Genomic DNA, 12,228 nt, shown 5'->3' with positions numbered 1-12,228 from the left:
AAAAGAAAAAAGAAAGAAAAAGAAAGAAATGCAGTCTCTCAGGCTCTTCTCCAGACCTGATGAATCCGATCCTGCATTGTCAACAAGCCCCCAAGCTATTCCCAGGCACAGTGATGCTTGGAAAGTGCTGTGCTAAGCCACTGAGCATGGCATTCAAGGCCCTCTTCCCCTTTCTCCCCTATCCACTTGGCAGCGAATCTCATTCTTCAGCCAGAGTGATCGAAGGACGGCCCCCTAAATCTATCGTATTAATTTCTGCTCTTTGCTTTTGTAGCTGAGGCCCACGCCTCTGCTGTAGGTGAGTGACACAGCCCAGGTCACGCCTTCACTCAGAACCCTGCCAAGGCTCCATCCCACACAGGTTATGGGCTATCGTGGGTTAAAGGGTCTCCCGAAAATTCATGTGCACCCGGAGCCTCAGAATGTGACTTTATTTGAAAATGAGGCTTTCCAGCGGCAGCTGGGTGGCTCAGGCGGTCAAGGGTCCAACTTCGGCTCAGGTCATGATATCACGGTTTGTGAGTTCGAGCCCCGCGTCGGGCTCTGTGCCGACAGCTGGGAGCCCGGAGCCCGCTTCAGATTCTGTGTCTCCCCCTCTCTCTCTCTGTCTGTCCCCCGCTCGTGCTCTGTCTCTGTCTCCCAAAAATAAACATTAACAAAATTAAAAGAAAAAAGAAAATGAGGCTTTCCAGATGTCATGAGGTAAGGGCCTCAGATGAAATGAACCATCCTGGATTTAAGAAGGGTCTGAAGTCCAACAACTAGCGTCCTTACAAGAAGAGGGGAGGACACGGAGAAGAGACCACGTGAAGAGAGGGGGACGACAGAAGGCTGCAGCCACCAGCCAAGCAACGCGTGGGGCCACCGGCAGCTGGAAGAGGCAACCAAAGGATTCCTCTCCAGGGCCTTCAGAAGGAGCGCCCCTGGAACCGTGAGGCTACATTTCTGTTACTTGGAGCCGCCCACCCTGTGGTTCTCTTACGGCAGCCCCAGGAAACTAACACGCAACCTCACCGCAGCCTCCAAGACCCTTTGGGATCTCGTCCCTTCCACCTGGAACAGCAGTCTCAAAAATCCAGTGAGTGCGGAGCCCCAGCTTCTACTCAGGTGACACTCCCCCTCCCGACGTGGGACCCAGAGGAGCCAAGCCTGCAGCCTCTCACCTGCGTGATGAACAGGGCCTCCAGGCCGCCCCGGTATTCCGCCAGCAGCAGGGGGATGTAGTCGTACAACTGATTCCGAAGGTCGTCGTTGGGCAGGAGGAGGGTCAGCATGGGCTTCAGGGACTTGATGACCCCCAGCTTCACCTACCACAGGAGCCCGGGAGCCCCAGCGAGGCCCAGTGAGGTCACCCCATCCAGAGAGTCCAGGGCACGTGACAGAGAGGGCCTTGGGAGTAGGCGGGGCCCCGCCCGAGACCCCACAGGCAGGCGACGAGGCCGGACTGTCCCTGCAAGTCCCAGCTCTGTCACTTGGGAGAACCTGTCTGAGCGCCTGAGTTTCCTCATTTGTAAAACGGTCCTATGGCACAGCTCCTCTAGGTAAAACGCACCGTTAACAGGGACCCTCCTCCGGCAACTCCTGGGGTCTTTCTCAAGCCAGGCCCCCCGGGGCCCCAGGGCCCGTGCAGGTCAGCTCCTCCATTGATCAGGTCACCGTCTCTCCCGGTTCTGAGAACGAGGCTGGACCCAGTGGTCTCTCAGCCCTCCTTAGCCACACAGGCTGGGGAGCCATGACCTGGGGGGGACCACAGGACCCCCTTGAGAAGGGTGCTTCTCACCTCAGGGTTGTGGTTCCTTAGCCACACGGTCACGAAATAGCGATACATCGGGAACAGCTTCATGGCAAACTGATCTTCCGTCATCACAGGATACACACTGTCCTCCAGATGCCGCAGGTAAAACTGGACCGTCTCACAGAAGGTCTCCATGGCTACGGAGGAGGGTGGGGGCGGTGAGCCCCGAGGGGCAGCAGCCGGACGAGGTCTCCCCGGGCCACCTCCCTCCAGAAGCATTGGCACACTTCTATAACCAGCAGGTGAGAGAGATGGCCTCAGACAGCCTAGAAAATGCCCCTCTTCAGCCCGTGATCTCTGCTTTCCAATTTTTATCAGCTTTCTACCCGGTGTGGGAGGGAGGCTGTTAAGCCTACGGGTGTGTCCAGACCCCAGTCCTTGAGATTCACATACAGGGGTCAAGGGTAGGATATGACTCCTTACTCACAGCCCGAGGATTGTCCCACAGAGGGCAGTGAGCACATTTTGTCTTATTCTTCTCAGGTATCAGGGATTTGGGACCCCCCGAAACACTTAAGAAATCAAAACCTGGGGCAAGGAGATCAGACCATAAAGAGCATCAGAGACCAGCCCTGGTCGGGCCCAACATAGAGCCATGTTCCCTGGTTCCCTCTCCTGTGAAATCCCGCTGTCCTCCTGAAACACTTGAAACAGAGCCAGGTAAACCGAGTCACAGAGACAACTTCCTCCCGCTAAGCCGTGTTCCCTTGAAAGCACCGGCCACAGTTCCACCGCCTGTGCCCCCCCGAGAGCCGATCGGGGCCACACGAAGCAGGAGGTTGGACAAATGCTCGGGAATAAGTGAACAACCTACCTCCTGTTCAGCAAACCCCTCCACCTGCTTGCCCCGGGCCCTCGTCCAGCCCCCTGGCCGGGCCTCACCGGCGGGCCCCACCAGGCACGTACCACTGCAGATCACCTGGCACATCTTGGCTTCATTGGTGAGTCTCAGCATCGTGAATATGGTGGCCAGGGTGATGCCCATGTATGGCATGAATTCAAACACTGTGCAGCGGGACGAGAGGTGGCAGGGAGTTGGGGGCGGGTCAGCAGGGACAGGGCAGAGGACAAGCCCGCTTCCTGCCACCTCCCGCCCCCACGGGGCCCAGCGTGTGGCTGAGGCCACAGGATAAAGTGTGGAAGTCAGTGGGAGGTGAAAGGAACAGACCGGAAACAAGCGAAGGGGGAGGAAGCAGGAAAGGAAGGAGACCGGGGACAGGGAGACAGAAGGAGGAGGAGGAGGAAGAGGAGGAGGGGGAGATAGAACCATAGGGAGGAGTGGGCAGAGCAGAAAGTCAGGGAGGGGAGACTGAGCATGGCTCCTGGATAGATGCCTGGCTCTTTACGTGTCCCACCAAGGTCCTTGGGTGAACAAAGTCACAGGGAGACAGGCAGCAAGAAACAGACCAGAAGAAGGCAACAGGCGGGCAAAGAAAGGAAGGAAACCAAGGGATGCTGGGAGCAGAGAAGAGGCGTTGTTGGGGGAAAGGGAACAGGTGACAGAGCCACCCTCCCCTCCCAGCCTGGCCCCTCCAGCGGCCGTCTCAGAGCAGCTAGTCCCCTGCCCCCCGCCCCACTCTCTCCACCCACCCGGCCCCATCTGACCAGAGCCCCTGCAAAATGGGACACGCTGGCCCCCGGGCCCTTCCTGAGCCACCGCCCTTCTCGCAGCTTCCACACCACCGCCACCCTGTCCCCGTCTCCCTGCCAACTCTCTTCCTGACGTTGGGTTTCTCCGAGCTGGGTTCTGCCCGCCTCCTCTCCTCTGTCTGCATCTGTGGGCGTGGACGGCTTTGAGCACCACCCACACGCCAAAGACCCTGGGAGGAAGGCCCCCCACACCTGCCCTCGGACTCGACTCCGCATCCACCCATCAGCTGGCCACCTGACCCCGCCCCCCGAAAGTCCCACAGGAATGTGAACTCAGTGCACCTGCCCGGCAGCCAGCTGCTCACGCCTGAAGCTGGGAGTCTTCCTTGGCTTCTCTTTTTTTTCCTTCACCTCCAGCACAGAACTCATCAGCAAGTCCCATCAGTCAGAACCTCATTCATCTCTCCCGTCTGCGCACCCCTCACCAGCCTGGCCCCAGCCTGAGCCACCATCGCCTCTCACGTACACACCTCTCATCCCTTCTCCACCCACACAACAGCTAGAATGTTCTTCCTGGAACCTGTGTGTCACAAGGCAACCCTGCAGCTTTCCGGGGCTCTCAAGTAAGGTCCAGACTCTACCACACCCACCAGGCCCTGCCAGCCTCTCCAACCCCACTTTCCACCATCTGCCCTCACCCTAACGACAGCCACAGTGACCTCTCAGTCCTTCAGAGAAGCCGAGCCTTTCCCTGCCTCAGGGCCTTTGCACATGACGTTCTCCGTGCAGAACGCCCTCCCGCATCTGGTTCTTCACCATCGTCTCGTCCTTTCGGGTCACAACTGAAATGTCGCTACCCCAGTGAGGGCCCTCACAGAGGTGAGGTCCCCTCCCTCCTGATCTCAAACAGCCACCAGGCTGTTCTCGTCACACCACATGTCATCTCATATGATGATGGCCGATTTTCTTGTTTACTTGTTTACCGTCCTTTATGGAGGCGGGACCGAGCGCATTGTACTCACTGCCACTGTGCAGCGGGAGCTCAGCACCTGCTTGTGGAATGGGGGAGGGGGGAGGGGAGGGGTAAGAAGGAAAAGAGATGAGAACACAAGAGAACGGGGCCCGAGAGGGAGAGCGGTCTGGAGAAAGAACGGCAGAGGAATGAAGAGACAGAAATGAGAGGCAGGAACACGGAATCTTGACAGCTGAGGGAGACGCGGAGACGGAAAGAAGGAATGCCAGAGGAAGGTAAGGTAAGAGGGGGGATGGTTGAAGCGGGAGACAGGGATGAAGGAGAGCTTGTGTCGGGATGAGCACTGGGCGATGTATGGAATCGTCAGGTGACTGGATGACCCTCCTGAAACTGATATTACGCTGGACTCAAAAGAAAAACTTAATAAAAATTTAAAAACTAGAAAAGAGAGAAATGGGGCTGGTCAGAGAAGAGAGAGGCAGTGACCGGGAGGGAGCGCCAGGTCGGCCTGCGGGGCCAGACCCGCCCCCCTACCACCGCCCCAGGCCGAGGACCCGCGTGCGCCTACCGTTGCCATTGGCCAGTTTCGCCAAGGTGACGATGACGAATTCGTCCGTGAGGTTGAGAGGCTTGAGGTGGTGCTGCAGCTCATACATGACCAAGTTGAAGTGGTTGCGGGACAAAGCCACCAGGGTGTCGCTGGCCACCTCTGCCTTCACGTAGCCCTCCACCTGCAGGGGACGGGGGAGGGACGTGTGTCTCCACCACCCGCTGGGCTGCCATGAAAACCCTCCTGCCCCACACCTGCTCCAGCTCAGGCTCCGCCTCTTCTTGCCCCCCTCCTCACCGGTCACTGGACCAGAGAAGCCAAGCCTCTCCCTGCCTCAGGGCCTTTGCACATGATGTTCTCAGTGCAGAACTAAATCCTGCATCCACCCCAGGTCACCCACATCTCAGCCCCTGGGCTGGCAGGGGAGGGGGGCAGGGCGCCGATGGACCCAGGGCTTCACTACCTCCAGGCTCTCCCTCATCTCCTTGGAGGCGATGGCGACCAGCCTCTGGACGCCCTGATCCTCTAGCTCCCCCTCCTGCTGGATGATCTCCTGGAGGATGTTGTAAATGTTGACTTTGCGCTGGGTGGAAATCTGGGAAACGATTACGGGCGGGCGGGAAGATCCTGGACTAGGTTGTGGCGCCTGGGATGGACCCAGCCCTGCCCCCAACACAGCCCACCATCTTCTCCCTCCACTGGCCCTCCTCCCATATACCCGTGACTCGCAAGATACGTGTATTTGATCTTTGTCCCCTTTCTGGTTTCTGGCACAGAGCTCCTAAAACCCTTGGGAGTTTCCTAAGTGATGAGAGCCCTGAAAGAGTCCTTTGTTACCTTAATGAGGTGACTCGGAAAGCACCCAAGGGTGGGGGCTGGCTGCCAGGAGAGCCAGCCCTTTCATTAGAGGGTCGTAACTTTCAGTCTTGGAGTGGGGGAGGGGCCGGAATCCGAATGCACTGACCATAGCCAATGATTCAATCGGCGGTGCCTCTGTAATGAGGCCTCCGTAGATCGATCGCAGATCAGGGCTCAGCGAGCTTCCGGGCTGCCAAACACGTGGGGATTCTGGGAGAGCGGTGCACCCCAAGAAAGCACAGAACCTCCGCACCCGTTCCCCGTGGCTTCCCCTCTGCATCTCCTCCATCTGGCCATTCCTGAGTTCGATCCTTTTATAATAGACTAGTAATCCAGCGAGCGGTCTGTTCCGCTGAGTTGTGTGACCCACGCTAGCAAATCAATCAAACCCAGGGAGGGAGTTCGACAGCCAGTCGGTCAGAGGCACGGGGGGGGGGGGGGGGGGGGGGGGGGGGGGGACAAGCGGGGGCGGGGGCAGCTTTGTGGGACTGAGCCCTTAGCCTATGGGATCCGATGCTGTCTCCAGGTGGGTAGGTCAGAACTGAGCTGAACTGTGGGACGCCCCGCTGGTGTTTGAGAACCGCTTGGTGGCGGTGGCGGAGGGGGGTGGGGAACCCCACGCGCATTGCAACTGGTTCCAGAATGAGTCATACCCCACCTGGGGGTTGTCCTCAAGCCGCCCAAGAGGCAGGCCCTACAGGGTTCCACCCCCGACACCTTTCTCCGCCCTCCCCCCATCCGACTCATCCAACTGGCCCTGGCGGTGTGGCCCGCAAATCTGTTCTCTCTTCCCTGTTCTTGGTCCGGCAGAGTCAGCAAGACAAGTGTCACATGGTCAGCGCCCCAGATTCTCCACACACTTGTCACTGGCCCACTTGAAAGCCCAAGAACGCAGTCCGCCCTGGTGGGGGAGCAGTCGATACCAGGAAACGTGCCTCTCACTCCCTTTTGATTCCCAGATAGCCTTATCGCCATCTTAAATGACCCCGTTTAAGGTAGAATTGGACAAAGAGACCGTATTCCCAGACCACACCTGGAGACTTAAATATAACCCTTACTGAATCAGGCTTGACCAGCTGCTCTTACAGAATGAGTGTGGGCCGTTGACATGGGGGCCATGGCCCGCAAAGCCCTTGGAAAGGGGCCTCCTCTCTGTTGGGAGGGTGGCCACTTCCCAGCAGCCCCAGAGGCCTTGGAAAAGGCACCTCAAGAAGGAAGAAAGTCACTCAAACTTATATGTTCACCTAGTGAAATCTGCTCCAGAGAGTCGTGGCTTTGTTTGCCTGGTGTCGCCCTAGCAAATAACCGAGGCTTCTAAACTCCAACCAGAGATTCCTCATGAAAATCCCTGGAAGTAAGAAAACTGGGGGGCCTTGGCCATTCGGTACTGCCTGGCCCTGGGCCAGTGTCCCTCAGTCTTTTTTTAAATTGTTCCCTAAACAGCCTTCTTAGACATTTTTTCCTGATTGCACCCCTACCCATGAAGCCTTAATTCCCCGAGTATATGACATATCTGTTTATGTGCATCTCTGTACTTGATACATAAAAAAGTAAGGTTTTCTTCAGCGAATCCATTTTACCCGGGGGTGGGGGGAACAGTATCACCCCCGTGGAGAATGCATGCTCTTGATTTTCAAAGAGAACTCAAGGACACCTGTAGGCTTCATTAACACTCCTGCAGGACCTGTGTAAACAGCCAGGTAAATTTTAATAAGACCAGCCTCCTCTGTGATCAAGAGGCATCTCTGGAGAATATTTATGGTCGCAAGGCAAAAACTGTCAAAGACTTGGAAACTGACCTAAAGACAGGCACCAGAGGAGGTCTTGGGGCTGTCTGCAGCCGCTCAAAGATTATGGGGCCTGAAGCGGGGGGCACCCTTGATCCCCCGTGATTGTCTAGGCTACGTTATCTGGGAACAGAAGCTCAGCCCTAGGAAACTGATACGAATGCAAATCCTTCCTCCCAAGCAACAAAAATCATTGCTGTTCCTGGCAATGCCAACGACTTTTGTCTGGTTTAACAGATTTTGACATTCTGCTGGCTCCTTCACTATTCAATGAAGAACGGAAATCTCCGAAACAGGTTAATTTCAAATGTGCCCACGTGTTTAGTGTCTATGTATTGCCACTGATTATTGACGAGGGAGCATGGGGCGAGCTGAGGACAAAGTACAGGCTGACAGCACCCTCCCCCCACCCCCAGCAGGTGGGATACGTGTGATATTCCCCAGACACTCCTGGCTGCCCAAGAAGAGGGGAAAGGAAAGAAAGAGAATGGTTGACTGATGGAGATCGAGGTCACGTAGGACGGGAGTCTCCTTCAGTTTACGGATGACTTAGTAATGGCAAGAAAAAAGCAATCTTATCCAGAACCTAATCTCCAGAAACCTATAGGCTCCGTTTCCTGGAGCCCTCATATGACCCTCATCGAGATGTAAGGGGGTTCAAGTGCTTGCCGTGGTGATGTGGGAAACAAAGGCAAATGAAAAATTAGATGCCCGTACTGCCTACGGCCCAGTGACGAGTCCTTGAAACAGACAGAGTGACCTCCCTCTAGGAGCTCGGCTGCCTCGATGATGACACTTTGTTACGGGGAAAAGGAAATCTTGGCTTCACGTTATCCTGACCCCCCAGGATCCTGTAAGTCTGCTTTAACATATAAAAATTCCTTTATCTCAACCCCCCAAGATACATGCAGGCAATCATACTCCAAGCTTATGGCCCCCTGATATACATCTGAAGGGTCTCATGACTGAGGTTTTACTCAACAGTTTTTCTAACAGCAGCCAGCCCCTCAAGGACCTGGAAACCTTGCTTCAAAATTCCTTAGAGACTTACGCTGTCCCTAACCCCCTCCCAACCTGAGGTATATAATGAGTTATCTGTCACAACCCAACGCAGCTCTTTCTGCCCACAGGTCCTGTCCCTGTGCTTTAATAAAATCACCTTTCTGCACCAAAGACGTCTTAAAGAATTCTTTCTTGACCATCGGCTCTGAACCCCCCATCACCCCAAAACCCCATCAATTGTGGCCTGGGTGTTAATCATGCTCTTAAATGTTTTATATTTCCCGACACCTCGGGGTCGATGACCCTGGAGAGCCCACCCCTCCCAGGCTTAGCCAGTTACTACCAAGAGCAAACATCTCCCCAGGGAGCATGCTTTTCAAATGCAAACCAGCCAGTCCAAAGCCGGTACCATCCACCTGCTCTCCCACTGGGAGCCACTATCCACCTGCCCCTAATGACCCCAGGGCCACATGCCAGACAACCAGGGACAGCCCCGATACCCAGAGCCCGCTGAAATTGTTCACACTAGCCCATCTTCAGCCTGCTCACCCTGCCTGTCCCATCCCCCCTCCCCCCACCAGAGACCACAATATAGACTCTTGCCCCAGTTCCCTCCTCGCTCCCTCTGTTTCCTGGCCAACCCTGGTGCTTGCTCATGTGGCCCTGCATGATATGGCCTGTCCCCTCCCCCCGCCGCACCTCCTAATAAACCCACATTTTAAAAGTCTGTTACAAAACCGTTTGCCTGTCTTTGCTCCTCACAGCTGCCACCGATCGTTCTACAAAATCAAGCTTTCTCTAAAGAATTCCTACAAAGATCTCCCGCACTTCCCAGCCCCAAAGGCTACAGGACAGTCTACACTCCAGCAGTTCTCAAAATGTGGTCTCCAGACCAGCAGCCTCAGCATCACCTGGGAAGGTGTTAGAAATGCTGATTCTCAGGCCAGCCCCACAGACCTACTGAATCAGTAAGTCTCAGGGCGGGGCCCAACAATCTGGGTCTTAATGAGCTCTCCAGGGGACCCTGATGCTCTGCCCCAAACTCTGCCCTGTCTTGCCCACCGCGATTTCCTGTCACACCGCCCATCACTCCCTCCTACGCCCTCCACCCCACTCTTGACCCCGGCTAAGCAGTCTCCGGGCTGGCCCAGCACTTTGCACCCGGTTCTGCTACGTCTTGGCTGCCCCAGGTCTACCTGCTTCACTCCTTCAACATCTTTGTGACTACGTTCGTGAGCCTTAGGACAAGGGCTCCCCAACCCACCGTGTCAGAATAAGGCAGCTTTTTAAAAATTACCAAAGCCCCAGTCTCCCGTGGGTCCTGTGAGCCTCACGGTCTTGCCCGTGTCTGTGCCCCAGCACCCAGCCCTGTGCCTGCGATGGTCAGTAATGCGTGCTGACCCACGGGTGGCTGGGCTCCGAGGCGGGGCCGGGGGCCAGCGGGTCCTACCTCGGGCACCTGCAGGCAACGGATGAGAGCGTTGATCACCGCGGAGGGCTCCGTGGTGGCCTTCTCCGTGATTATCACCGAGGCCAGCATCTTCCGCATGTCAGGACCTGCCCCCCCAGCAGCGTCCGTCTTTGCTGACCCGCTGTCCATGATGTTGAGGAGGTTTGTGACTTGTTGGAAAGTACCTGAGACAAGGTGGTGCAGGGGTGGCGCTGAGGTGGCTGTCGCGGGAAGTGCTCCCGCGCCCAGGCCCTCCCGACGCGGCCGGGGAAGCCATGCTCTTGCCACGATTGGGCGGGGCCTCCCTGTCCTCGTGCAGACAGAGAAACCGAGACCTAGGCTGGGACACGCCCTCAAGGAGTCAATGGCCAGGACTGGACAGGACAGGAATGCAGGGGTGGGGCCGACTTTCTTACCTCCGTCGTCATCTGGCTCCAAGGGTTCCGGGTCCTCCGTTTCCTCTGCCGGGTCCTCGTTTGAGCCTACCACTGCTTCTGTCATCTCCTCCACAAGCTCTTCGGAGACAAGATTTGTATAAAATCGTTGGTGTATCAACACAACCCAAGAGACCACCGCTCCCCCAAGAGTCACACCCTGCATAACCCTCTCCCCTTCGGTGCGGGCAGAACCGGGACTTGGCTAGACCCGTGTTCTAACCAGTAAACCGAGGCCAAGGTGACAGGAAGCCACTCCCAGGGTCATGTGCTCTCATAGCAGCCTCTGTGTCCTAGGGATGGGAGAGGGAGTCTCACGCTAGCCTTGAAGTTAACGGCGTGGCCTAAACTGCCTGTGGAAGGGACCCTGTGGCAAGAAGCTGAGGACATCAGTCCTCCAACCCCATAAGCTTGGAAGAGAACTAAGCTCCGGAAAGGATGTGTCTGCGCCAACATGAAGGCAGCCTGTGAGACCCCCTGACTCCGGATCCCCAGAAACCGTGTGATGATAGACGGGTGTTGTTTTAAGCCACTGAGTTGATGTCATTTATCACACAGCAGTGGCTAACTTGGTTAAGAAGGGCCCTTCCTCTCCTCTCCACACCGAACACTAACGATTAATGAGAAACCCACCTCCGCCGTCCACGTTGCTCCTCTCAAGGAGCTCTCGTAACATCAGCAGCTTCTCAAGGGTTGACCAACAACACAGATGTCAAAATGGAGGACTGAATGCTCCCAGATCCGTTCGCCCTCTGACCAGAGTTCCCCAAGCCTGAAACTCCACGGGCTCTTCACCGTCCTGAGCTCTTTCCCTCCTGGGAATCTGTTGAAGAGCTACTCTGGGACTTAACTACTGACCTTTCCTCGGAGTCCCCTCCTGGTTGGGACAAAAATACACCACAAGGAGAGGATGCCTAATACACATCACAGGTAATGTGGACAAGGGCAGGTGGGTCGTCAAGGAAGTGGGACGGTTGGCTTCTCAGCCGTAATGTGGATGAGGAAGAGGTCTCCTGGCAGGGTGGGAGGGTTTCACTAGAACCATCACCGTTAGGTCGCAGACCCTTGGAACTCTGAGATCTAACTGCCTTCCTGAGTCTTGATCAACTGAGGGCTTCAAGGAGTGCGCAGGGCCCTGTGTTAAAACGCCACATTATGTTGTCATTAGACGTTTCTTTTATCCATATGTGCGGTGGAATACGGTGGCCTGTTTGGGAAAGGGGCATAGCGGGAGCGGGCATTATCGACTACCACATCCCCTGGGGATGCCCTGTTGGTTTGCAAGCTCCACAGAAGCTTCCGGGGTGAAATCTGAAACTGGCCTCTGTACTCAGAGGGCGGGGAGAGACTGAAGAAGCCACTCCATGTTGGCAGGTGGCAGTTTTCATAAGCAGGAGAACTTACACAGGAGTTTCATCTTGAGTAGCATCAGGACAAGTGTATCTCTGCATCTGCCAACCACATCTTACAAGTTTATACAGAGGTCTTAACCGGGTTCAGTCACCTGTACCGTCAAGGTGGCCTCTACACCATCTCAGTATCCCAAAACGATCTCCTTGGATCATCCTCTGGGAGTGGGAAAGGCAAGCAGAACCCACATTCCAAGGACAGGAGAGGGGATGCAAAGCCTCCGATTTCCCAGGTCCAGCTCACAGGTCAGCTGGCAGTCATGTCTTCTCATTGACCTCTTCGCTTCCACCCTGTGGTCATAGGACCTCCGGGTGGGAAGATGTGGTCAGGACAGCTGGGGTGGGATGGATGACAGAGGGGTCCTGGGAAGAGGACTCTT

General features: G+C 56.0%; 1 protein-coding gene and 1 long non-coding RNA gene across 5 annotated transcripts in view; one reads left to right on the top strand and one right to left on the bottom strand.

The window, feature by feature from the left end:
* Window positions 1–11,584, bottom strand: part of MROH2A (maestro heat like repeat family member 2A) — a 45,315-nt gene extending 33,731 nt beyond the window's left edge. For 2 of the 3 annotated variants that reach the window (XM_086719990.1, XM_086719991.1), the window contains exons 1-8: window positions 11,073–11,584; window positions 10,422–10,520; window positions 10,006–10,190; window positions 5,372–5,503; window positions 4,927–5,089; window positions 2,702–2,800; window positions 1,781–1,932; window positions 1,164–1,307 (exon numbers count right to left, since the gene is read on the bottom strand). In XM_086719990.1, the coding sequence (XP_086576116.1) occupies window positions 1,164–1,307; window positions 1,781–1,932; window positions 2,702–2,800; window positions 4,927–5,089; window positions 5,372–5,503; window positions 10,006–10,190; window positions 10,422–10,520; window positions 11,073–11,115 (1,017 nt within the window). In that variant the 5' untranslated portion in view covers window positions 11,116–11,584. The remainder of the gene's footprint in view (window positions 1–1,163; window positions 1,308–1,780; window positions 1,933–2,701; window positions 2,801–4,926; window positions 5,090–5,371; window positions 5,504–10,005; window positions 10,191–10,421; window positions 10,521–11,072) is intronic. The other variant, XM_086719989.1, reaches the window with a different exon arrangement.
* LOC147578754 (uncharacterized) lies at window positions 1,939–4,337 on the top strand. 2 transcript variants are annotated; one of them, XR_015255648.1, is made up of 4 exons: window positions 1,939–2,037; window positions 2,279–2,736; window positions 3,155–3,291; window positions 3,803–4,337. It is a non-coding gene; the product is annotated as an uncharacterized LOC147578754 (long non-coding RNA). The 2 variants fall into 2 exon arrangements; XR_015255647.1 differs by lacking the exon at window positions 1,939–2,037 and having other exon boundaries at window positions 2,117–2,736.
* Window positions 11,585–12,228: the final 644 nt, after the last annotated feature.

Source organism: Puma concolor, chromosome C1, assembly GCF_028749965.1.
Source record: "Puma concolor isolate L17-30 chromosome C1, mPumCon1.1.hap2, whole genome shotgun sequence".
NCBI lineage: Eukaryota > Metazoa > Chordata > Mammalia > Carnivora > Felidae > Puma > Puma concolor.
This window is presented reverse-complemented; position numbering and strand designations above follow the sequence as displayed.